General features: G+C 34.1%; 1 protein-coding gene across 8 annotated transcripts in view; it reads left to right on the top strand.

The window, feature by feature from the left end:
* BLTP3B (bridge-like lipid transfer protein family member 3B) overlaps positions 1-25619 on the top strand; it is an 86559-nt gene extending 60940 nt beyond the window's left edge. For all 8 annotated transcript variants that reach the window (XM_069585142.1, XM_069585145.1, XM_069585143.1 and 5 more), the window contains 9 exons: positions 936-1129; positions 2820-4321; positions 4657-4832; positions 9513-9655; positions 10348-10498; positions 15199-15452; positions 15768-15876; positions 20738-20931; positions 22821-25619. In XM_069585142.1, coding sequence (XP_069441243.1) covers positions 936-1129; positions 2820-4321; positions 4657-4832; positions 9513-9655; positions 10348-10498; positions 15199-15452; positions 15768-15876; positions 20738-20931; positions 22821-22955 — 2858 coding nt within the window. In that variant the 3' untranslated portion in view covers positions 22956-25619. The remainder of the gene's footprint in view (positions 1-935; positions 1130-2819; positions 4322-4656; positions 4833-9512; positions 9656-10347; positions 10499-15198; positions 15453-15767; positions 15877-20737; positions 20932-22820) is intronic.
* Positions 25620-27274: the final 1655 nt, after the last annotated feature.

Here is a 27274-nt window from a genome sequence, read left to right as displayed (position 1 = left end):
TGTAGCTGGCTTCTTTGAATCTGCTGAAAGAAAGTAAATGAATGAAAGAAAAAAAATCCTCTTCAAGACATTGTTACAATGTCATTTCTCTACTGGTATCTCACACCTTGTGCTTATTTTCCTTAAATTAGCATAGTTTAAAAGTTCTAGATATTCATACTGTTTGCTCTGGTAAGAGTGAATAGGTCTGAAATTTTGGAATAAAAGATCTTCACCAAAATACTCTGAAAATGATAATGGCTTTTATGCAGCAATAGATACAGATTTCAGGGAGTGATACACTCTAATTATGAATATTCGTTTAACATAAATTAGCACTAAAACATTTATTCAACCCATAGGAGTCCAATGGTTTGGAGGATCTATGAGTGTATTTGTTTGATTATTCAAGACATACTTGATTTTTTACTTGGCACCAGATACTGTTCTAGGCTTAGGATTAAGTGGAGAATAAAACTTGTGTCTCACTTAGCACTTTCATAAGAAATTAGTCATTAGGCTTGGTCCTTTCATTTTAGAGAATTCAGATTAAGTCAGATAGTAAATCCTTGTAGAAATATGTGACTGAGGATCACAACTTTGATGTGATCCTTTGATACTTTGAGCAAGAAGGTAAAATTTTTGAAGTTTGCTTCTTGGTGACTGTAACATTAGGAAAAGAAATCCAAACAATACCTCTTATTTATGCAGTAAGATTTAGATCAAACTGTATAGTTTTCTATTAGTGAAGCGTTGAAGATGTTTCCTGTCTCTCCAGACATGTTTGCTACCATCCCCTTCCACATATAGTATCACTTAAATTTTGTAAATAACATTGTAAAACATTTTAATGTTAATGTGGAAAGAGTAAAGCTTAAACATGTATTTTCTGTTCTCAGGGAAGATTTAGAACTATCGGTTTATTAAAAATCTTTCTAAATTTTTTTTCTCTACAGTTCCATCTCCCAACCTTTATAGCCAGCTGAATGCACTACAGTTTACTGTGGATGAAAGAAGTATTTTATGGTTAAATCAGTTTGTGTTGGATTTAAAACAAAGTCTTAATCAATTTATGGCTGTGTACAAGTTGAATGACAATTCAAAATCTGATGAGCATGTTGATATTCGAGTCGATGGCTTAATGCTAAAGGTACCATATAAACAAGTGGCTGTGAGAATAAAACCATTTTTACAGAAGAAGAGTTAACAGCATTGTAATTTCCAGGATTTAAGATGGGTACTCAAATATAAATCAACTTCACTGCAATCTTAATTTTAATCTGTTTTCAGTTATAGAAGCTTTAAGGGACTGCTTCCTTTCTCTTCCCCATTCCTTCTTTCTCTACTTTTCTTCTTTTCTTATTTTTTCCACTGCTCATCCATTTGGAGGTAAGCAGTAGAAATAAGTTATTTTTTCTTCATAATCTGTTTTATTTTTGGCTACACTGGGTCTTCGTTGCTGTGCTCAGGCTTTCTCTAGCTGCAGTGAGTAGGGTCTACTCTTAGTTGAGGTGTGCAGGCTTCTCAGAGTGGTGCCTTCTCTTGTTCCAGAGGGTAGTTTATAGGCACATGGGCTTCAGTAGTTGCAGTGTGCGGGCTTAGTAGTTGTGGCTCACAGGCTCTAGAATGTGGGCTTCAGTGCTTGTGGCACGTGGGCTTAGTTGCCTGGCAGCATGTAGAATCTTCCTGGACCAGGGACTGAACCTGTGTACCCTGCATTGACAGGTGGATTCTTAGCTACTATACCACCTGCTGCTGCTAAGTCTCTTCAGTTGTGTCCGACTCTGTGCGACCCCAGAGATGGCAGCCCACCAGGCTCCCCCATCCCTGGGATTCTCCAGGCAAGAACACTGGAGTCAGTTGCCATTTCCTTCTCCAATGCATGAAAGTGAAAAGTGAAAGTGAAGTCTCTCCATTGTGTCTGACCCTTAGCGACCCCATGGACTGCAGCCTACCAGGCTCCTCTGTCCATGGGATTTTCCAGGAAAAAGTACTATACCACCAGGGAAATCCTAAATGTCATTTTTTCACCCCGCTTCTTACCAGAGCTGATAAAAAATTTTTTAATAAGGGTAAATAATACAGTGAAGTTTTAAAATTGTTTCTGGGCTTTATTTGTTGCATTTATTCTGTTATTAATATCTAAAGATAATAGAAAGTTCCTTTTTATTGCCGCCAAGTAGTTGATAATCAGAGTTCCATGGATATTTGAACTTTATAGGAAGGAAGCTAAAAAAAAATAGGAGTATAGTTTGAACTCTTTGTTGTAAGTATTTTGAAGACTGGGCTTTATTATCTGTAGAAAATAATTTTACTAAATAGTTTGACCTGTACTCCTATGTTATTTTCTTAATAGTTTTCTCCCAAATAAATGGCTCAAATGACAATTATCCAGTCATTCCATTTACTTATCTAGTCATCTTCCAGATCACTTGAATTTAAAATATTATGACAAAAAATTCTCTTTTCTAAACTTGACACTTATATATTCAGGGCATATATATACACACTCAGGGCATAGTAAGCATTTAATAATTGATTTACTTGATTTAATTCAGTTTTGTCCCTTTTATTTTGTGATAGTCTACAAATATGTGTGTTATGTATATCTTTCATTGTGTTTTTTTTCCTCTTTGGTTCTTTTCTTAGTTGTTAATCATTTAACCCTTTTCATTTGGTTTAATCAAATTTGGGGGGAGAGGATATTTTATGTCAGGATAAAAAAATAGTGTTTTGGGGAGAAATGTCAAAAAGAATTTCTGTGCTGCCGTATTATTTTATCTTCAAGCTGTGTGGATTTGTAAGTCAGGCTAGATTAGTTTTTTTTTTCTCTCTTCTAGTTTGTTATTCCTTCTGAAATGAAATCTGAATGTCATCAAGATCAACCACGTGCAATTTCTATTCAGAGTTCTGAAATGATTGCTACAAATACAAGACACTGTCCAAACTGTCGACATTCTGATTTAGAAGCTTTATTTCAAGACTTCAAAGATTGTGATTTTTTCAGTAAAACATATACCAGTTTCCCCAAATCTGGTGACAATTTTAATCTTCTGCATCCAATCTTCCAGAGACATGCTCATGAACAGGATACTAAACTGCATGAAGTTTATAAAGGCAATGTTACCCCCAAGTTGAGTAAACACACTCTTAAAACCTCTGCTGCCACGGATGTTTGGGCTGTGTACTTTTCTCAATTTTGGATAGATTATGAAGGGATGAAAAGTGGAAAAGGACGACCAATAAATTTTGTAGATTCTTTCCCTCTTTCCATCTGGATTTGTCAACCAAAAAGGTATGCAGTGTCACAAAAATTGCTGCAGGCTTGTAATCAGATCTCTCTAAATACATCACAGAGTGAGTCTAGTGATCTGACTGGCCGATGGAAGCGAAAAAAGCTCTTGAAGGAATATTACAGTACAGAATCTGATCCCTTTACCAGTGGTGATCAGAAACCTTCTTCAGATACATTTTTAAGATTTTTTTCACCATCATCAGATGCAGATATTCATGTCCTGGTTCACGTTCGTAAACATGTCAGTATACAAATCAATCACTACCAGTATTTGCTCTTGCTTTTCCTCCACGAGTCACTTATTTTGCTTTCAGAGAATTTAAGGAAAGATGTAGAAGCTGTGACTGGCAGTCCAGCTAGTCAGATGTCTGTTTGCATCGGAATTTTACTTAAAAGTGCAGAAGTGGCTCTTTTGCTACATCCTGTGGATCAAGCAAATATTCTTAAGTCTCCTGTCTCTGAAAGTGTGAGCCCAATGGTTCCAGATTATCTGCCTGCAGAAAATGGAGAATTTTTGTCTTCAAAAAGAAAACAAGTTAGTAGTGGAATAAATCAAATTAGAAGTGTAACTCTTAATCATATGTCAGACAACAGATCTATGAGTGTTGACCTTAGCCATGTCCCTATGAAGGATTCTTTGCTTTTTAAATCAGCTAGTGATACAAATCTGCAAAAAGATGTTTCTTTCCCGGATTATTTATCAGATAAAAATTTAGGGAAAATAAGCGAAGATGAAAGTAGTGGACTTGTTTGCCAAAGTGGCTCAGGAGAAATTGGATCAGAAACAAGTGGCAAAAAGGATTCATCGTACACAGATTCAAATAGTGTCTTAAACTATGGAGAAGATTCAAGTATACTGTCATTTGATGATGGTGGTAATCAGAACATACTTTCAAATAGTTTAACTAGTAAAAGAAGTGAAACCATAGAGTCGATCTTTAAGGCTGAAGATTTGCTTCCAGAAACAGCTTCACTCTCTGAGAATGTGGAAATCAGTAAAGAAGAAGCACCCATCGTCAGAACGCTTAAATCACAATCATCCTTCAGGTAATGACTTACTCTTGGATTTGGATTGGGAGTTTGTTTAATTGTGTATGTTTGTGTGTGTTTGTGTGCATGTGTGCGTGCGCACATGCACACAACACACAAGCATGTGCATGAGCTTATGAGTATCTTTTGGCTTTGGACAGAAAACCATGAAAAATGAGGCATTGTTAAAATTAGCACATGGAAAAATAAGTTTTTCAGAATATGAAAATACTTTGAGCTTATCCTTAGATAATATAATTTTAAAACTTTGTGTATATTATATATATATATTTTTGACATATTCTTTCATTCCATTTATGTGATGATTTTCTGATACTTTTGTTTTTTAACAGTGGAAAACCTAAGGAACGTTGCCTACCCAACTTGGCTCCACTCTCTATTTCTTATAAGAACATGAGAAGAAGCCCCTCACAAACCTCACTGGATACCATTTCACTTGACAGCATGATATTGGAAGAACAGTTATTAGAAAGTGATGGAAGTGATAGTCATATATTTTTGGAAAAAGGTAAAGCAGTTCAATTTAAGAATTTATATACACACAAATCTTAGAAATGGCATTTAAGGTGTTTTTAGTTATACTCAGTAATCAGTCATAGCCTAAAAAATCTATACACACATACACACACAATATAAAGAACATTGTACCTAACTTCCTAATAGTTGTTCTAGTGCATCTTTTGGCCAGATACTCCTTCCTTTTTAGGGACGACGTGTAGCAGTTATTTATATATAGTCATTTAGATCATAAAGTTATTTATATATAGTCATTTAGATCATTAATGCTACTAGCCTCTATCACAGGGACCCCTGTACCTGGAATTTGATTCAGTTCAGTTCAGTCGGTCAGTTGTGTCCGACTCTTTGCGACCCCATGAATCGTAGCACGCCAGGCCTCCCTGTCCATCACCAACTCCCGGAGTTCACTCAGACTCACATCCATCGAGCTGGTGATGCCATCCAGCCATCTCATCCTCTGTCGTCCCCTTCTCCTCCTGCCCCCAATCCCTCCCAGCATCAAAGTCTTTTCCAATGAGTCAACTTTTTGCATGAGGTGGCCAAAGTACTGGAGTTTCAGCTTTAGCATCATTCCTTCCAAAGAAATCCCGTGGCTGATCTCCTTCAGAATGGACTGGTTGGATCTCCTTGCAGTCCAAGGGACTCTCAAGAGTCTTCTCCAACACCACAGTTCAAAAGCATCAATTCTTTGGTGCTCAGCCTTCTTCACAGTCCAACTCTCACATCCATACATGACCACTGGAAAAACTGTACCCTTAGATGGGCTTAATTTGCATGATGAATTGTCAACTATGACTGTAATTTTTCCAGTCTATGTGTTCTATGATTGTAATTTTTCCCAAATGGATCTATGTGGTTCTGTGACTGTGGTTCTATGACTGTAATTTTTCCAGAATGGATCTGTTGATTCTATGTGATTCTGTGACTGTAATTTTTCCAGAATGGATTTTTGAGTCCCATAACCAGAATTCTCCTTCATACATGATAGTGTATGGAACTACATGATTCCCCTGTTATTCAGAAGCAATGAATGCCCCAGTACAGACCATTAGGAATGACTTAGTATTAGACACATCCCCATCACTAAGACACTGGTGACTTTGTGAACAGGAATAAAACCGTGGACTGTAGCCAGAAAATAGTTGCCTGTACAGACCTTAAAGTTTAAGAGAGGCAAATATGAATTACTTTGCATACGAAGAGTAAAAGCCTATTGATATAGTTGAAAACAGCTTAGGTTAGAAAAGCTCATAGCTTTAGAAACTGAAGCTTGGAGAAATTGATGTCCAGATAAGAAGTAATAGAGGCAGATTTGGATCTCAGTTGGTCTGACTCAGGAACCTAAGCTTTCAACCAACCAGTATGCTATGCCAGCAACCCAGACTTGGGAAATGATTACTATATGTAAACAAAAAGCCCTTTTGTAGCCCATTCACAGTAATCTTCTTCCTGGCATACTTTACCAGTTAAATATAGATGAGGTACTAATAGGGGTCATAGAAATGTATTCTTGATTCAGATAGCTCTATTTCCTGGTTCCCTTGCCCCCTTTATGGCTTAAGATTCTACTTTAATAGAAGATTTCTGTTTTGTGATCAAATGATGCTTCTACAGTGTTCCTATAGAAAACATCTCCATTTATTCTCAGAAAGTATCAGTGATTTTCTTATTTCGGAAAATTAAATAATAAAAGTGACTACCACTCAATGTGAAAATTTGGAAAATATAAACTACAATTTGGAGAATAACCCAAAAGTCCCATAATCTAGAGATACCAATTGTAATTTATGTTGTAAATGTATATATATATTTCCATACATGTATATATAGTATCACACCATATATATGGTTTTCAGCCTGTTTTTTTTACCAGTATTAAATTATTAAATTTTCATAAGAATGGACCCTGACTTTTTAATTGTTTCCCTGATACTGGATATTTAGATTGTTTTTATTTTTTTTCACAGCTATAAGATGCTATAATTAGTATCATTGTTCATAAATTTTTATCTTCAGTTCTAATAACTGTCTTAGAATAGATTCTAGCTGTAGACTGTTCTTAGGATCTTGAAAAATACAAAGGCATTTGATTTTATGTGTAACGCTTAAATGATATATGACTGTGTATTCATAGTTCTCTTTAACTGTAATAATTTTCTTTCTATTAAAATAATTATTTTCATTAGGAAAAGACTTATTTTTTCTGTGTTTTGTTTTAACTTTACAAGAAATATATGAGTTCTTTCTCATTTAAGAAAACATCAGATGTCATGGAAATATCTAGAGTAAAAATTTAAGGTATCACCATTGCTCTGCCCTTGATACCGTTCCCCATTCTGTAAATAGCTACCATTGACTTTTGGTATATATAATTCCAGACATTTTTCTCTGTGTTTTTATATACATGTTTGTATGTGTACATGGCTTCCTGATGGCTCAGATGATAATGAATCTGCCTGAGGGTAGGAGACCCAGGTTTGATCCTTGGGTTGGGAAGATCCCTGGAGAAGGGCATGGCTAACTACTCCAGTACTCTTGCCTAGAAAATTCTATGGACAGAGGAACCTGGCAAGCAATAGTCCATGGCGTCACAAAAAGTCGGACATGACTGAGTGACTAACACTTTCATTTCACTTTCATGTATGTTTCCACGTATGAATACTAACATATATATATATATACACACACACACATTTAAATACACATATATATTGTGAATTTGTATTTTTGAATATATATACATATTTATAAATGAACAAACCCATAGCTGTACTGCCAGCCCACCACAAATTTCAAACTAGTCTCCCCAGTTTTTTTTCATTTCATAGGCAGAATATTCTTTTAAAATATGTATATTATCATGTCAATTTCCATTTAAGTCCTGATAAGTTTTAACTGCTATAAGGCTGTTAATTTATTTATTTATTTATTTTAAATTAAAAAAAAAATTTTTTTTTTTTAGTTTTTTATTTTTAAAATTTTAAAATCTTTAATTCTTACATGCGTTCCCAAACATGAACCCCCCTCCCACCTCCCTCCCCAAGGCTGTTAATTTAAAAAGAAACTTAATGTTACTGACAATGTTCTGTGTGACCTGGCCCCAGCTTACATTTCTGCTGTTTTCCCATGTGCTTACTACACTTAAGTTGTACTGTAATATTTGCTATACAGTATATATCAGTCTGTCATCCTCTTCACTATGACAAATTTCCTCAGTCTTTCTAAAATAGTCTTTTTTTCTTTCTTTTACTTTATCCTAAATATTATTTTATTAGTGAAATTTTCTTAACCTCTGGCAGTGTTAGGAACTCCCTGAGAAATGTGGGAATTTATTCATACTACAGTTTTATTTATATGCATTTCTCTGACCTAAAAATCATTTTATTTATCCATTCAATAGGTAATTTATTGAACACCTACTTGCTTTGTCAGGCACTGAGTTAGAACCTGATTATGTATGGTAGTAAATATAATAATAAAAATTATTACAAAGAAAGATAAATACTATATGATTTCACACATATTGTGGGTTATATTTTTTAAAAACCAACATGAAAACAAAGCCAAAACAAGTTTATAGATACAAAAACAGATTAGTTGTTACCAGAGGGCAAGGGGATGGGGAAATGGTCAAAATGGATGAAGGAGATCAGTCTTATCATTATGGATGGTGAACTAGTCTTTTGATGGTGCACTTTGTAGTGTACACAGATGTCAAATTATAAAGTACATCTCAAAAAAAATTTTTTAACAAGCTGCTTGCAAGTTACATTCAGCAAAATGTTCTTTCAGTGAATGAAAATGATACTCATTCTATAATGCATTTAGTGAAGTGTTATGAAGACTTATGATCAAGATGTTTATAACAACAACAAAGTAAAGCTTTGTAAAATGTTATCGTGTAAGCAAAAGGGTTTAGAGAATGACTAACTTGATTGTTTTGTCGTTCAGTGAATTAATCCTTGAAATCACTTTTAGAATTATTAAATTTTCTTTTTTTTAAATATAAAGTCAGAATCCAGGCATGATTGAAGTGAAAAAAAAATGAGGCTTTGTTTTGTGACTTTGGCTCTTCTCATTTTTCTAGATTCATTTTCATTTCAATAGTTCTTTTTTGTGGTATTTCTAAAAAGTGTTGATTTGTTATGAACACAAATTTTAAAAAATTATCTTTTATCACAGGGAGTTTGAGAAATATTGAAAAAGAGCACATTGAGGGATTAAGGCAGGTTGGTAAGGATGGAAAATAATCACATTGACAATAGTAGTATTAATTTCATGTAGGAGAACTGTAGGATATGGAAAAGGGAAATGAAATGGTCAGACTGGGATCACTGAATGTTGGATAGAACAGAGGAGGCAAAGCTGGCTGACTAGGCACTGCCAGCACCACACCTGCAATGGGAAGAACACAGACTGTGGTTGGCTACGGCAGACTTCTTTTCTTACTAAGTTTAGGGTTTAATATCTCTAACACCTTATTGTGGAAAGTTATTTCTTACTTTTTGCTGACTAACTGCAATTTAATTTTTCTTTGCTTTTCTTCTTAAATAATACTATGCTTGAGAAAGAGTTGAAGGAACAGTCCGTTTTGGTTAGATAAATGTAACATTATTGGATCATGTATAAACTGATTTTAATTTATTAGTTAATTTTTATCTTATTTCAGGTATTAAAAAGAACTCAACTACAAATTACCAGAGCCCAGCCGATCAGACAAATGCCAGTGCAAACCTACAGAATTATGGTGAAACCTCTCCAGACGCTATCAGTACAAATTCAGAGGGTGCTCAAGAAAGTCATGATGACCTGGTAATCTTTTCAGGCACATTCTATGAAGAGAAATGCCATCAACTTTATCTCATATTCAATATGTACCCATTTATGGGAATTGATATGTAAAAATAATTGACTGAGATTGTGGGTAATTTACTTTGCTCTTCCTACTCTTGAAGTTTTTCCTTCACTCTTACTGAATTGTTATTCTCTGATTTTCATTTTTCTAAATTTTTTTAAAAAATTGTGTTGAAGAGGAAAGGTTCTATCCTTTTTCCATTCTTTATGTTTTGACCTTTATTTTAATTTGATTAAATCTTCTGTGAAAAAGTTTGATAGTAAGGATGGTAGTCAGTCCTTATGAGGGGCTGTCTACAGAAGAAATATGTTACTGGTTTATTTTAAGCCCTCTTTACCTAATGAAGTATTCTTATGGATGCCTTAGAAAATGTGATCAGCTTTTAATGAAAAGCTAATGAAAAATATATAACAAAGCCATCATATATTTAATCTTTGTGACCTAAAGCAATTCTCTTGACTGAGCAGAAAGAAAGGAAGTGGAAGTTTATCACTGTAATACAATAACTGCTTTCTGTTGGTCACAAATATATTTTTATTTTATTAAGTCACAGTTGTATTTTTAGAGGTTATAGTAGTTTCCTGTTTTTCTCCTAAATTTTGTTTTGAATTATTTGGTATACTAATAATATTTATGCAATCCTTATTAGATGTCAGTTGTGGTATTTAAAATTACTGGTGTTAATGGGGAAATTGACATCCGAGGTGAAGATACGGAAATCTGTCTTCAAGTGGACCAAGTGATACCAGATCAGTTAGGCAATATCAGTCTACGGCATTACCTTAGTCATCGTCCAGTAGGTAAGACTTTAATGTGATTTAAGCTTGTTTTCTTTTTTAATATATATGACTCATCAGCAGTTCTACCTTTGATGTAAATAAAGGAAAATGATATTTATTTATAATAATGCAAAAGATTTGTTTTTTTAGATGATCATATTTCCATAAAGTACTTTAAGTTATTAGAAACACAATCTATTGAAGAGGTACTCTCTAATTTCTTTTTGTTTCTGCTAAGTTCCATCTTTAATTTTTTGAGTCTTTCCATTCTTTGAAATGATAGGTTTGAGAAAACTAAGATTTTTTCTACATGACAAGAGTGATAAAGTAATCCCGAAAGGTCAAAGTTAGTTCCACACTAGAATAAGTGTCAATTTTTGTATTCCATTGTCTTATTGTTGTATCACTTGGTTACATCTGACTCCTTGTGACCCCGTGCACTACAGAAAGCCAGGCTTCCCTGTCCTTCACCATCTCCTGGAGCTTGCTCAAACTCATGTCCATTGAGTTGGTGATGCCACCCAACCATCTTAGCCTCTGTTGTCCCATTCTCCTCCTGCCTTCAATCTTTCCCAGCATCACAGGGTCTTTTCTGTTGAGTCGGCTCTTCACATCAAGCAGCCAACATATTGGAGTTTCAGCTTCATCATCAGTCCTTCCAATGAATAGTCAGGATTGATTTCCTTTAGGATTGACTGGTTGGATCTCCTTGCAGTCCAAGGGACTCTCAAGAGTCTTCTCCAACACCACAGTTCAGAAGCATCAGTTCTTCGGTGCTCAGCCTTCTTTGTGGTCCAACTCCCACATTCATACCTGACTACTGGAAAAACAATAGCTTTGACTAGATGGACCTTTGTTGGCCAAGTAATGTGTCTGCTTTTCAATGCACTGTCTATGTTTGTCATAGGTTTTCTTCCAAGGAGCAAGTGTCTTTTAATTTCATGGCTGCAGTCACCATCCATAGTGATTTTGGAACCCAATGAAAGGTTGTTGCTGAACCTCGAAAAGATGCCAGGATTCTTGGCCTCCAGAGGAGAAGAATTTAATCCGGGGCCAGAGACGAGGCTTGATTGCTCAGAGCTTTTGTGTAATAAAGTTTTATTAAAGTATAAAGGAGATAGAGAAAGCTTCTGACATAGGCATCAGAAGGGGGCAGAAAGAATACCCCCTTGCTAGTGTTAGCAATGGAGTTATATACTCTCCAATGAATCAAAAGAATGTCTGGAGGTTGTAAAGACCTCACTAGACCTACTCCCATAATTTACATTTTAAGATAACAGGATTAGCCAGAAGGTTTAATCCAGAGACTGTCCTCAGGCAGGATACATAATCCTAAGGAATGTAGAGGGAAAAAAAAGTTTGTCCTTTCTTCCTCCTTGAGAATTCCAGACCCCTCTCTCCTTGGGGACCCCTAGACTTCTTATCAACTTGCCTAGGAAATGACTCTCTCACCAAGAAAATAAAGTCTGTCACTGTTTCCATTGTTTCCCCATCTGTTTGCCATGAAATGATAGGACCAGATGCCATGATCTTAGTTTTTTGACTTTTGAATTATCTTGCTTTATTTTCCATTATCTTGCTTATATGCAAGTATTTCCTGAGTCTGGTGTGGTACTTGATATTTGATAAAATCATGTATCCTGTTCTTGTGGATTTTCATTCTAAGATCAACACATTCTCTTAGATACAGAGGGATATAAGCAATAAAACGTGCAGTGTATGACGAGGAATACCACATTAAATCATTCCTTTTTCAAGCTTTATGTGGAATTAACACTCATAGTTTTCAGTCATTTAAAGACATGAATTTATTAAAATAATTATACTGAGAAACTTAAATGACAGTGTTCAATTTTTTAAATCTTTTGAAAAGTCACTGAGCTGTAATATTTTTCTTTGCTACATATACAGAATGCTATATCTGATATAACACATGTTGAAATACTTGCAATCCTGCATATCATACAAACATGCTATCATCTCACATCCTGGGAATTGCAGGTAAATGTGCCATTTGTCAATAAACCAGCATCATAGAAGAAAATTACCTCCTGATTTTTTCTATGTGTAGGCCTTGCAGTTTATGAATTTCATATTAGGAAATGTCAATCCCAATAGCATACAAAATGAAAGAAGCTAAGTATTCAATGTATATAGTTGGAAATATTTTATAGTAGATGAAAAAACAACAAAAAAGGATGGAATGTTAAATTTCAAAAGCTAAACCTTATTCTGTACCCAACCAAACACTTTTTGCACAGCTTTTTGCTTTATACTCCACTTATTACCATGTCCTATTGCTTTGTTTCACCTGTTTCTAACTGTAGAAATTATTTTGAAATGCCTTGTATGTATGGGTTGTACAGGCAGTGCTGTCTGATACCTTATTATTATTATTTACAGCTGTCTTGGTTTAAAAATAAACAAAATAACAAAAAAGAAAGGAAAGGGAAAGAGAATAAAGGGAAAAGGAGAAAAAAATAGTTTAGTGAACATTTAAGACATTAATAAGCCATATGAACAAAGATTGTAATTTGGTTTACAGTTTATATACAGTGTCACTCTGACATGAACAGTTAAAATTTTAAAGTTGTTTTTGGTTTTGTTTTAGTTTTTCTATAATAATGTGTAGAGTTTGGATCCCTTTAATGGGAAGCCTTTTTAAAGTTTCATGGCATAAGAGGTAGTAGGGAGGAGTGATTCTGTTTTATCTCTGCTCTAAATACTCTTTTTGTTCAAAATGATTTATGGCTCTCAGGTCCCTGGAGTGAGTATATCTCTGTGTGTGTGTGTGTGTGTGTGTGTCTAGATAGACGTGTAGTTATAGACAGGTAAAAGGCAAAATAAAATCACATTTTACCAAGTTGTTTGTTTTGAATTGTTCTTACTGTTAAATAGACAAGTTAGTTAACTCTTGGTTTTCTTGATATAGGAAAGAACATTAACCATTATGAATTTGTGGCCATTTCTTTTACCTTCTATTTTAAAAAATTAAAAATACATGAGTTCTTAATTTTTTTGAAGAATTTTTTGAGAGTTTTTGTTTTCTTTTCTTTTTGTCCACACCATGTGGTTCGTATTCTCTGATCTGAGATGGAACCTGGCCTCTGGCAAGTGTTACCCAGTGGACTACCAGGAGAATTCCCTGGGAGTCTTTTTGAACTCTTCTGATATCTATACTATTTATTTTGAATCTTAGCAAGTAGAGCTGGCATTAATTAAATGTCATTTTTTATCTGAAATAAGTTTTCAAACAACTCTCCACTTTGTGTTGTGTAAGGAGATCTATCCTTGGTGCATAAATATACATATCTTTAATTTCTTGTACCCTTTTCCCTTTCATAGATATGTATACATTTGACTTCTGTAAGACTAAAGTATTCACATACATACTGAGGGAAAATAAACAACTTTTCATCATGAATTTGATTAGTGGGGTCTTCTTATAAGGGCCCATGGGACAGATAACTTGGAACCTCAATAAATGAAATAGCTTCACCTTTCCAGAACAGTTTGTTTTTATGTCATGGGTTCTATGGATTATGAAACTGATTGTATTTTCCCTTTGCTATTAGAAAGCTATTTTTGGTCTACCTTTGGCACAGAGATTTAAATAATGTAGTTTGAGTTAATAATCTTACTACCTATTTTACTTTTCCATTCCCTGCTAATTTTTTAATTCTGATTGTGCGATGTACGTGTTGCCTCTTATTCTTTTTGGAGCTAAATAATGTAAAATAAAGAAAAATATTTATTTACCATGAGGGCCGATTCACTTAAGTAGTTCCACTAGGAACTCTTATTTTTAAAGCTATTCTATGGGTTCTTTATTGAAATTAAACAACATTTTTTGAACTTGAGTCCTTATAGCTCTGTAATCCATCTCAAATTCTTTTTGAGAAAAAGGCCAAGGCATAAGTAAATATAAATATAAACATAAACATATCTGTATTTCCTTTGGTATAAATGTAATTTTAAGATTGTAATTCAGTAGTAACATTTTAATGAGGTCTTCTCTGTTTTCCTTTCCAGTTATTTAAGGGCTTGATTTTAATAAAGAACAAACAAATATTCAGGCTTTTGTCACTTCTTGAGAAGTGGCTTGAGTCACTTTAAATGCCATGACTATTTCTTCATTGCAATTTTCTGTTATGTTATAAATGTATAGATATGTACACACTCAGACACACTCAAAATACCTGAGTTATGAATCGTGTCAGATTTATATTGTGGCATGTTTTTGCATGTTACAAACAAATAAAAAATAGAGACAGCGTTATTGCAGTAGAAGATTGTCTGTAAAAATGGAAATTAGGGAAATTAGGATTGAATATATTACTCAGTTATATCCCAGTCTTTGCAACCCAAATGGACTGTAACCCGCCAGACTCCTCTGTTCATGAAATTATCCCAGCAAGAATGTTGGTAGGAGTTGCCATGTTCTCCTCCAGGGGATCTACCTGATCCCTTCCAGGGATCTCACTCTCATCTCCTATGGCTCCTGCATTGACAGGCGGAGTCTTTAGCACTCAGCAACCTGGGAAGCCATGTGTTATATATGAACTGTAATCATTTAAATTAAGAATACATATTAAAATTGTAATCTATTATTGCTTTAATACTATTCAAAGTGACAGTGACCTCTTAATGACAAATAATTGAGAGTGATGTTTTTGAGTTGTAATACAAAGTTACAATTTTTATTTGTTCTTTTTTCATAGGTTCGGATCATAAAGCTGTGATTCATTCTAAGTCCTCTCCTGAGATTACTCTGAGATTTGAAAGTGGGCCTGGTGCTGTAATACACTCTTTGCTTGCAGAAAAGAATGGATTTCTGCAATGCCATATAGAAAACTTTAGCACTGAGTTTCTTGTGTCTTCTCTTATGAATATTCAACATTTTTTGGAAGATGAAACAGTTGCAACAGTGATGCCAATGAAAATACAAGTTTCTAACACAAAAATAAATTTAAAAGTATGTTAACAAATATTTTTATATTTTCATTTTATAAATGTTCATTTAGCCTACTGGACTTTGATTCATGCCTAACAATATGAACTTGTTGGTCCTTGTGGTGATGGTGTAGAGATTCTTCTTAGAAATTAGAAAATATCAAAATAAAATGGGCAGTTTTCTTACTGTATCAACTAAAGCATATTAAAGATATATTTCTAGCTCATTAAAAATATTTTTGGCAGAAGTAGTGTTTAAGAAAATGACTAATTGAAAATGATTGATTTTATCTTTTACTTCAATAGCAACATGCCAATACTATTTTCTTTCCCGTAGGATGACAGTCCTCGTAGTAGTACAGTATCCCTTCAACCAGCTCCTGTGACTGTTCATATTGATCATCTTGTGGTAGAGAGAAATGATGATGGCTCTTTTCATATCAGAGGTATATATGAAAGCAGTTTAAGTGAACACCTACTGAAACTTGGAATTATTTACATGCTGATTATTTTTTTGACTTATACTTTTATATACTATTTTATATTTATGTACATATGTAGTAGTAGATGATTGAGGGACACTTAGTACCTTGTGATAAAATATCATCCATGTATGAAACTCTACCTCAGAGATAACTCATCTACAATTGATTTAGTATCTATTCTACAAATGTGTTTTGAATGAAATCTTTCCAGGGTTCATTCACGCTTCTACTTTTCAGTGAACCCTTCCACATAACCTAATGTGACTTCTTAAAGTTCTTGAGTACTTATTTGCCATACATTAGTTACTTTATAGTATATTACTGTGTATTTAGTTCTGCTTAACTTTTGTATCTCCATTCTAATAGGATTTTTAAGGTCTCTAATGTAAGGACTATGTCTTATAAGGTAGTGTGGAAAGAGCTTGAGTTGGTAGACTTAGGTATTCTAAGTTTCACTTTATCAATTGAGGGTGAAATGTGAGGGACTGAAAAGAGGCAAACTAGAAAACTCTGTAGCCAGAAACCATGAGAGAACTATTGCTGAGGTGGAATCAGTTTGTGGGGAACTCTTGATTGAAGAGTTTTCCTCTCAATTTGGGGAACAGCTACAGCAAACAGAAGTCAGACTGAAAAAGATCAAAATGGCAGCTTCATTGCTGATAAAAGCTCAGGCGAAGATAGCTTCAGTGTGAGAAGATAGGCTTGCTGTATGGCTGTCGCTCCCAGATACTTTAAGATCTCCAAACTTCAAGTCTTACCTTGTAAGAAAGCAGAACAGAGTGTTCTAGTACTTCAGAGTACTGAAGAAAAGCTGAGACTTTTAAAGAAATATAATTAATATCCTCAGAGAGATGATAGGATTTTGAACTCAAACAGGACCAAGCTTTTATGGAGAATAACTACTTAGAAATTGGTAAAAATTAAAAACCTCATCTTTGAAGTGAAAAATAATAGTTCACCTAAAATCTTATCCACTCTACCTTCAAGAGATACCCAGAGTCAGATCTGAGTCATACAGTATGTCACCTCAGATTGGCTTCTTTTATTAAGTAATATGATTTAAGGTTTCTTCATGCCTTTTTGAGGCTTAGAGCTCATCTCCTCTTCCTGCCGAATAATATTCCGTTGTCTGATGTGACACAATTTATTTCACCTGCTGTAGGACATCTTGGTTGCTTCCTTATTTTGGCAATCAGAATAAAATTGCTGTAAAGAATTGTGTGGACATAAGTTTTCAGCGCCTTATGGATAAATGCAAAGGAGTGTGATTGCTGGGTCTTACGGTCAAGAGTATGTTTAGTTTTGGAAGAAAGTGACTGTACCGTTTTACCTTCTCACCAGCAGTAAATGAGAATTCTTGTTGCTCTGTGTCTGTGTTTACATTTGGTGTTGTCAGTGTTCTGTATTTTGGCCGTTCCAAATATGTGTGTCGTGGTATGCTGTTGTTTTAATTTGCATTTCCCTGATGACATATTATGTACAGCATCTTTTCATATGCTGATTTGCCATCTGTTTATTTTCTTTTGTGAGGTGCCTGTTAAAGTCATTGGCCTCAGAGAGAAATTTTATATTGATAAAAGATCTCCTAAAATGTAGCTTAGTCATAAGAAATGTATGTATCCATGTAACAGCATAACTGAAAATGTATAAAAGAAAGCTGTTTGAAATAAAGAGAAATGGAATCATAGCATATTGAGATACTACTGTCATAGAGAAACTTTAACATGCCTCTCTCTCTCTGTGTGCGTAGAAGATGTTATGGAAAAACCCAAATGAACTTTTTAGCCAACCCAGTATCTATATACACACACATATATATGTAAATATAAATTTGAATTTAGCAAACAGTAATTTCAGATACCCATGAATGAATTTTGCTATCTGCAGCTTCATGGATGGACTTGGAGAATATTAAGCTTAGTGAAGTAAGTCAGAGAAGAAGAAATACTATCTGATTTAACTTACATGTGGAATCTAAATGGTATTACAAGTGAGTGGATGTGCAGAACAGAAACAGATTCACAGTTAACTCTCCCTTTTTGTCTCCAGTTACCTCTGCCTCTCTCTCCCTTTTTTCCCATGCTCATTCTTTCTTCTCCACTCTCTAAATCTCTCCTCCCTTTTTCTCCATCTCATTTCTTTTCCTCTTTCCATATTTCTTCCTCTTCTCTTTTTCTCTGCTCCTGTTTTCTCTCGTTTCATTTCCCAATGTTTGAAATAAAATGGATTTCAGAGTTGTTTTGGTCAGTGGTTTTTCATTATTCTTAGGATCCCATGAGTGGTGAGATATATAGGCTAAATAGACTGGGCTTTGGACCCTGTTTTCCTCACTACAGCCTATGTAACAGCTTTTTTTTTGTTTTTACTTTATATTAGCATTCTGTATCAGATTTCATTTAAAAGAAGGGTTTTGCTCTTCTAAGTTTGAAAGCCAAAAGTATATGATATATTCATAATCAAGTCAAATTTTAGGGGTGTTACTAGTTTTTTGAGTTTGAAAGAGTAGAGGATTTGACTTTTCCATGGTGTAGTACTTTAGGATTTCCCTTACAGTCCCTACCAAGCTGAATGGTATGCTAGTCTGACCCAGTACAACAGTTCTTGTGTATTTTTTCTAACTAATATTACTAAAAACATAATCAGTACAGGACAATATTGTAAAAAGTAGTTTCTGATTTGAGACTTCTGTAATATGAATTCAAGAACAGACCAAAACTCAATTCAGTGACATTTACCCATGTACATAAAACTATTTTGATACATAAAAAATTGGGGTAAAATTATTAGAATCATTATGAAGGGTAATTTGACAATATGAACAAAAGCTTTAAAAGTATTTTTGTACTTTGACCTAGCTGCCACCTTCTCGGAATGTTTTTAAGGGGAACAATTATGTTGAACAGATATTACTCTTCTGTCTTCTTAATATAATTTGGTTTGATGAACTAGCTCTCTGTCCCAACAGTTAAGTGTGGTTTTGGTTGAGCCTGACAATCATATGGCCCTATCACTAAAGTGGGAAAGGGACCCAGGTGGACCAGTCAAAAGATTTCAGCCCTTGGGACACTGAGTGATAACATGAATGGACTGTGAACCAAGCATTCTGAGTCTTGTGTGTGTGAATTGAAAATGACACTGAGAGCGAAGGGGTCACAGGCTGTAAAACTTACTTGTTTGGTCACCAGAGGTTACCTTTGCCATCATATGACTGGACTAACACAGAAGAAGAGAGAAGTGGACCTGAAAAGTAGATAGAGTCAGGTTCCCAGAATGACACTCCTGAGGACATCATACGAATTCCAATATCATCCATACCTGAAGCACCATCACTTTGACTCTGCTATTATGGAAACAAATACATTTCCTTGTTTAAAAACAAGTTTGACTTGGGCTTCTGTTCACTTGCACCCTATATGCTCTGACTCTCTGTGATTCAAAAAATTAGAAAAAATGTTGATTTGTAAAAATATTTCCTGGCTTTTGGATAACATTTTAAATGGAACTGTTTTCTTAATTTAATTTTGAATTATTGATTGCAAGTGCTTAGAAAAACAATTAATTTTTGTATATTAATCATATATCCTGCAGACTTGCTAAGCTTGTTCATTAGCTCTACGAGTTTTTAGTGGATTCTCTATTTTTTTTTCCCCTATGTACAAGATCATGTCATCTGTGAATGGAGATAGTTTTACTTCTTCCTTGCTAATCTGGATGCCTTTTATTTCCTTTTCTTGCCTAATTACCTTGCCTGGGACCTCTGGGACAGTGTTGAGTAAAAGTATTGAGAGAAAATGTCCTTGTCTTATTCCCAATATTAGGGGCGACATCCAGTCTTTTACCATTAAGTGTGAGATTAGCTGTGGAATTTTTGAAAATTTCCTCTAACAGATTGAGAACCTTCTATTCCTGGTTTGCTGTTTTTATCATGAGAAAGTACTGGGTTTTGTCAAATATCTTTTTTCTGCATCTGTTGAGATGACCATGTGGCTTTTGTTTTATTCTGTTTTGTTGATGTGATGTTAATTTATTTTTTGAATGTTAAATCAACCTTGCACTCCTGGGGTAAATCTCACTTGGCCATGGCCTATAATTATTTTTATTATATTGCTGAGTTCAGTTTGCTAATGTTTATTGACGGTTTTTGTATTCATTTATATTAAGTATATTGATTTTAGTTTACTTTTTTATGATTTCTTTGGTTTTGCAATCAGGGTTTTATAGAGTGACTTAAAAAATGCTCCTCCTCTTCTATTTTTTGGAAGTTTCTAAAGATTTGGTATTAATTCTTTTAATGTTTGGTAGAATTCACTGTTGAAGCCATATCTGGGCCTGGGCTTTTCTCTGAATATATTTTTGTTTTATTTTTGATTACTGATTTAGTCTGTTTCTTATTGAGTCTGTTTCGGTAGTTTGTGTCTTTGTAGAAGTTTTTCTACCTCATCTAAGTTATCTAATTTATTGGTATACAATTCTTCACAGTATTCCTATATAGTTATTTTTATTTCTGTTAAAGGGACAATAGTAATGTCCCCTCTCTCATTTCTGATTCTAGTAATTTTTTTCTTTTTATCTTTTATTTTTTGGTCTATATATCTAAGGTTTTTTTCAATTTTATTCTTCTTTTCAACAGATGAGCTTTTGATTTTGAGTTTGTTAATCTTTCCAATGAATGAGCTTTTTCTTTATTTGACTTTATTGTTTTTTGTTTCATAATAATGTCTTCATACTATGACATACTCATTTTAAATAGGTTTTCACAAGAGAACTTAAGATTTATCAAGTATTTAGAAATTTTATCTGAATATTTTATTTGTCTGATTAGATTCTCAGATGCTTAACACTAGAAATGATTTGGAAGAAAATGTCAAAAGTGATTCAGTGCTGCATACCAGTGGAAAGTGTGATCTGAAGAAACAACACAGTGTCACTCAAGCCACTCAGACGAGCCCAGAAGTTCCTTGGCCTTCGCAGTCAGCCAACCTTCCTGAGTGCTCTTTTGACTTTACTAGGGAACAGGTAATGGGAAACCTAGTTCGTACTCATTCAATTCAGCAATTAACATAGTTATTATGCATTATTTATTTACTTATTTAAATCACGTTTGTTGAGTGCTTGTTATGTACTAGGCAGTTAGTTGATACAGTGTTGAGCAAGGTATGGCCATTCCCAGCCTTCACAGAAGTTGTAGTCTAAAAGAAGATAAAGGAGGAAATGTGGGAGAGTGCCATTTCTGGTATCTGCAAAAGCTAATTGGAGGATATGTTCATTTTGATGTCTTATTTTTAAGTTACAAAAGTATCATAATATTTCAGAACTTTGGAAAAATATTTTAAAACATCTCTGACATATTGTAACCTCCCATAGTGCTATAAGTATTTTTAAAATTTTTCCTCTCAGTCTCTTTCCATAATTTTTCTAAACAATTGCTATCCTAGTATATATGCTGTGGGGCTTCCCTGGTGACTCAGGTGGTAGAGAATCTGCCTGCAGTGGGGGAGACCCAGGTTTAATCCCTGGGTTGGGAAGATCCCCTGGAGAAGGAAATGGCAACCCACTCCAGTATTTGCCTGGAGAACTCCATGGATAGAGGCGCCTGGTGGGCTACAGTCCATGGGGTCGCAGAGTCTGATACGACTGATGGACTAACACTTTCACACGTATATATACTGTACTTTTTGCTTAACGTTGTTTAACAAATGTTCTCCATATTGCTGCATATGCTTCATCTATTTTATTTTATATTGAATGAAGTATAGTCAATGCTTCATATTTATTGTTAATGGCACATTAATATGGGTATGGCTATATTATCATTTCTAAAGGTTACTTTTAACATTTGTCAATATTTGAGTTGCTTCTTTTTTTTTTTTTGCTATTATAAAATTCTATCCAGCAGAATTTTAATTCTCTTTGATGAAACTACAGAATGAGTTTATTCATCTATTTAGCAGGATTTGTTAGATGTCAGCTCTAAGCTAAGGATATAGAATTGGAAGAGAATACCACTCCCTATCTATTGAGAAACTCAGAATTGAATGGGAAAGTAAAAGTGTGTAAACAGTAGTCACAGCGTACATGTGTTATATGTACTAGAGTTTAGGAAAGTATGGTAAAATACCCAATTTGGTCTGTGAGACAGGCATTCTTAAGCTGCACCTAAAAGAAATCTGAGAACTCTTTGAAGTTGAATGCATATATTTTAAAGGATCTGTGTAAATACTTTTTCCTGTGGAGAAGGTTTTATCACATTTTCTTCATTAGAGATTAGAGGATGGTTCCAACAGGATTGAACTGAGTCTTAATGAGAGAAGACGTATTGACATCTAGATGAAAATGTCCAGTGAGATCTTCAGAATGTAGGTCTGGAGCTCAAGAGAGGCCTGTCCTATAGCAGACTATATAATTGTTGGAGCCACAGGAGTAGAAGAGAACATCTAAGAGAGTGACTCACGTGATAAGAGAAGACCACCAATTATGGACGTTAATAGAATGCAGAAAACTTAAGAGTTTTTAAACGTCAGAGGGAAAGATGAAAGTCCATAGGTAGAGTGGGGTAAACAAGAAATGTCTGTGACATGAAAGGTGAACGAGGAGAGAGGCTTAGCAAGAAGGAGTGAGGTCAGCAGCGTCTTAAGGCAAATTGAAATTAAACAAAATCACTATTAGATTTGGAATTTAGGAGTTAATTCGTGTTTTAAATTGCTGGGTCAGAACTTAACAGACATTTGTAAGTGCTTGGTATGTGTTTCCAAATAACTTCTCAGAGCAATTTTCAGCTTAAGTGCACCCTCACCCGCATTGGGTAATGTTGCTGACTTGTGGGTCACACCTTTAGATACTGTATAAATAGTCTGTATTTCCTGAAAATGGTTACATTTCCTTATTTTCCAAATTTATCATTTCAGCTCATGGAAGAGAATGAATCACTTAAACAAGAATTGGCTAAAGCTAAAACGGCTCTTGCAGAGGCTCACTTAGAAAAAGATGCTCTTCTCCATCAGTTGAATATCAGGAGTGGCAGCCAGAAATTCAAGTTATAGCTTTGGATTGTGGAGGTTATATTTACAATGTGATGTTACCAATTGATGGGAAACTTTCCTTTTCATGAAAAGACAATAAAATGAAATAGAATGTAATGAAGTGGTGACTATTGCAAAACCAGTTTAGAAAATACTAGGTATGGGCATTACAATCTTTTGGTTGTTTTGAGTTTTAGGGTTTAACCCTCTTTTAAACTGGTGTGATATAGGGGAAGTCAGTGCATACTGTAAGATGAATTCTATGCCTCATGAATAGGAGATGTCATTTCCTAATTTTGATATTACATTATAGACATTTTTTAAAAAGAAAAATGAAAATCTATTGTGTTCTCACAGATTGCTGAATTTATTTATCACTTTGTTAATAATTTGCTATTATTTACAGAGATTCAGATGCTTTTAGGGCTAACGTAAAATAAAAGGAGGCTTACATTTTAAGTGTTACTAAAATTATGTACTTAAATCTATAACTATTACTTAAAAAAAAAAGCCCAATCAAATTAATAAATTATCTAATTGCTGGGTTTGAAAACTCTGGAAAATCATTACCCTACAGAACGTAGGAGGTAACTTGAAAATGTGAAAAAGAATCATTTTAAGTGATGGGTACGCTGTATAAGTTGAAGCTATAGTTTTCAAGAAAGAAGATGGTACAAATGTTAAAATAAAAAGCACAAACTGTAAAAAAGCAAAGCATTAGAGTATATGGCCAACTGATTTAAAAAGCATTGCTTGTACATTCCTTTAAACATGTATTGTTAGACATCAAAGAGTAATTTAACTATCCTGCTAAATTTGGCAGCGTTTGTAACTATAAGAATTTTAATTAATACTATTTATATTATTTCTTTATCTTTGTCTTTCCTCTATTTAAGGAGGGGAATGTTTTCAGAGAATTTTCTTTTCACATACATAAAATGATTTCATACCATTCCTATAGTATCTTAACAGGTGGTTGTTTGCACATGTTGAATTTATAATGCTAGTTTTGATTAAAGTTCTATGTGACTTATATATTGAAATAAGAATAACTGGTAAATTTTGAATTCTATTTTCTAGGGATTGTTAAGGTTGAAACTGACATGAGAGAGAGTCTTAATCATGCATTATGAAATAAAAGTTTATGAGTATTTAAGAAACAGAGGCTTTTAACAATTTAAAATATATTTCTGGTAGAATTAAACTAAGTGGGGTCTATTTTAAAATTCACATTCTTAAACATAAATATATTCAAGGTAGAACTGAAACAGCTGGACTGCTCTTTAAGTTACTTGAAAAATTTCAAATTTTCAACCACATTAGGATACTTTATGGTGCTTTGCTTGTTTGGCATGACTTATATAGCCATTCCTATCTCTAAATACTTGGAAGGAAATATATTTCATTTTACATTAAGTGTTAGAGTGATTTTAGATTTTATTGAAAATGGTACTGGCCTTTTTTTTTTGTCTTTAATGTGCATTTTCATTAACATTATTTAAAAATACAGGCCGTGTTTTGGGAGCTAAGGATATAGCAAAGAACAAGTTAAATTGTTATTATTTTACCTCAGAGTATTTTAGAAATCATGTTAAACCATTTTAATCTAAGACTGTTGTATAGTTTTAGATTAAAAGCAAAGGTCTAATTAAATATTTTGAATGTATAGCTTATAACCTTAGTAGAGTACTTTTGATCTATAGGTATATATTCAACAAAAGCAGTCTCTATTATAGAAAAGCAGGATTGATGGTACATGAACTTCTCTAGAACTTGCAGTGTTTTTCAGATTTGACATATTTGTTCCATATGAACTTTAAATTTATGATGTATTATAATTACTTACTGTTATAGATCCTGAATGTTTTTTTAATTTTCAATTTATTTGGCCATCTCAAGAAAGTCATATAAACAGTAGAGATAATAATTAATATGAAGCTGAATATTCTATATGCTTTGTTAGATTTTTAAAAATTTATAGTGATTACTATTTTTATAGAGATTTAAAATTCATAAATCATTTCCAAAAACATTGTATAATTCCCACAACAAGCCTGTGAGGTAGGTGTTATTTACATTTTAAAAGTTTAATAAAGACCTTATGGCTCAGAAAGAACAAATGACTTGACTGAAATCACAATTAATAACCTGCTCTTTTCACTGGAATCCCAATTATATGTTTTTATTTAACCTTATTCCTTATTTCATATATTTTTCCAGAGGTAGGGAAAGGAATCATTTATTGGTCTTTTATCTTTTTCTTTTAAGATGAATATAATGCTTTTAAAAGATGTGTGTATATAAAAACAAACTACTTGAAAAATAAGGGGAGAATTTTAAGTTAGTCTCAATCTTTTTAGCTGTATGAGAAATATAAGAGTCAACCTGTAATAAACTTATCAGAGATTTTAAATGACCACAAATTAAAATTAAAATTGCCTTGTCTTTGCTAAATCCCTAGCAGAGATGTTAGTAATCAGGGGAAGAAAATTATATTAGTGTTTTTCTTTTAAAGTTCATATATGTGAAAAACTTATTCTTGGTATTGTATTTTTATCTTTTCTCATTGTAGAGTTCAAAAGATCACCATGTGACACTAGGTGTAATGGAACATTATTATTTAAGCCATGTAAGAATAGCTTTATATGATTGCAGGCAAATATATGTGACAAAATTAATCAGAAACTTCTTTTGGGTTTTTATTGTAGTTATTTTTATTCAGTACTTGTCAATACAAGGCTTAAATATTCCTCTTTACATTTTTATTAATGTATCCAATCTAACGTTCCACCATCACAGTGGTCAGTGGTTCCCAAGTTAGTAACCTAGAACTTCCTCTCTCTAATCACCCCCTCCCCAATCAGTTCATTACCACATCCTTTCATTTTACCTAGTAAATCTGTCTACTTCTCTTCATTTACCACTTTTCTAGTCTACACTAACATTAGCACTTTTTGCCTGCAGTTACTTCTGTAGCCTCCTAGTTGGTCTTCCTAAGCTACTCTGACCTTTCTGATTCATTTTTATACTGCAGGCAGATTTCACTCTCTTTTTTTTTTAAAGTGCGGTTTTAATCAAGGTAACTCACCTAACCCTAGATGGAAACAAAAATATTTTATGTTACCTATGATATCAATTATTAGGGCTGCTATTTATAATTCTGAACATTGAAAGAGTTAATACCTCAAAACATTAAAGCAGTGACTGGCACATCACCTTAAAAGCATTTAGGAGAAGTTAGTTATTACTACTTCTTAGTTTCATTGTGCTCCTCATTTAATTTACTTTGTATTTGACTCTTATTGCACTTTAAATATCTGAAACTAGTGAGAATTAAAGTGCTTCTTTCACCAAAGGAACCCTTGTTCATGCTATTCTTTTGCTTGAAATACCTTCATCATTTAGTTAACTCCTATTTGTCTTTCAGATCTCAGCTCATTCATCACTTCCTCAGGGAAGCATTCCCTAATTTTTTTCAGAGTAAGAAAAAAATTACATTATCACATGACCTCTATTTAATGTTGAACACCTTTGTAATTTTATATATATTTGTTTGATTAATGTAGAGCCTCTAGATTGTAAACTCCATGAGGACAGGAATTATGTTTTTGTGTCATTGTTCAACTTTGTATTCTTTGTGCCTCATACAGTGCCTGGCACATAGTAGGTTCCCAATAAATTTGTTGAAATAATAAAATAATGGATGAGATATCAAGGATGTTTTTCAGGTATTGAGTTTTTCCTCTCAGTTGGAATTGAAGGGAGATGAAACATTAGGCCTAAGAGTAGGAGGTGGTAGTTATTAAAAGTGGCAGCCTCCTTGTGTCCATCAGTTCAGTTCAGTTCAGTTGCTCAGTCGTGTCCGACTCTTTGTGACCCCATGAATCGCAGCACACCAGGCCTCCCTGTCCATCACCAACTCCCGGAGTTCACTCAGACTCAAGGCCATCGAGTCAGTGATGCCATCCAGCCATCTCATCCTCTGTCGTCCCCTTCTCCTCCTGCCCCCAATCCCTCCCAGCATCAGAGTCTTTTCCAATGAGTCAACTCTTCTCATGAGGTGGCCAAAGTACTGGAGCTTCAGCTTTAGCATCATTCCTTCCAAAGAAATCCCAGGGTTGATCTCCTTCAGAATGGACTGGTTGGATCTCCTTGCAGTCCAAGGGACTCTCAAGAATCTTCTCCAGCACCACAGTTCAAAAGCATCAGTTCTTTGTCACTCAGCCTTCTTCACAGTCCAACTCTCACATCCATACATGACCACAGGAAAAACCATAGCCTTGACTAGACGGACCTTAGTTGGCAAAGTAATGTCTCTGCTTTTGAATATGCTATCTAGG

Source organism: Ovis canadensis, chromosome 3 (genome assembly GCF_042477335.2).
Source record: "Ovis canadensis isolate MfBH-ARS-UI-01 breed Bighorn chromosome 3, ARS-UI_OviCan_v2, whole genome shotgun sequence".
NCBI lineage: Eukaryota > Metazoa > Chordata > Mammalia > Artiodactyla > Bovidae > Ovis > Ovis canadensis.
This window is presented reverse-complemented; position numbering and strand designations above follow the sequence as displayed.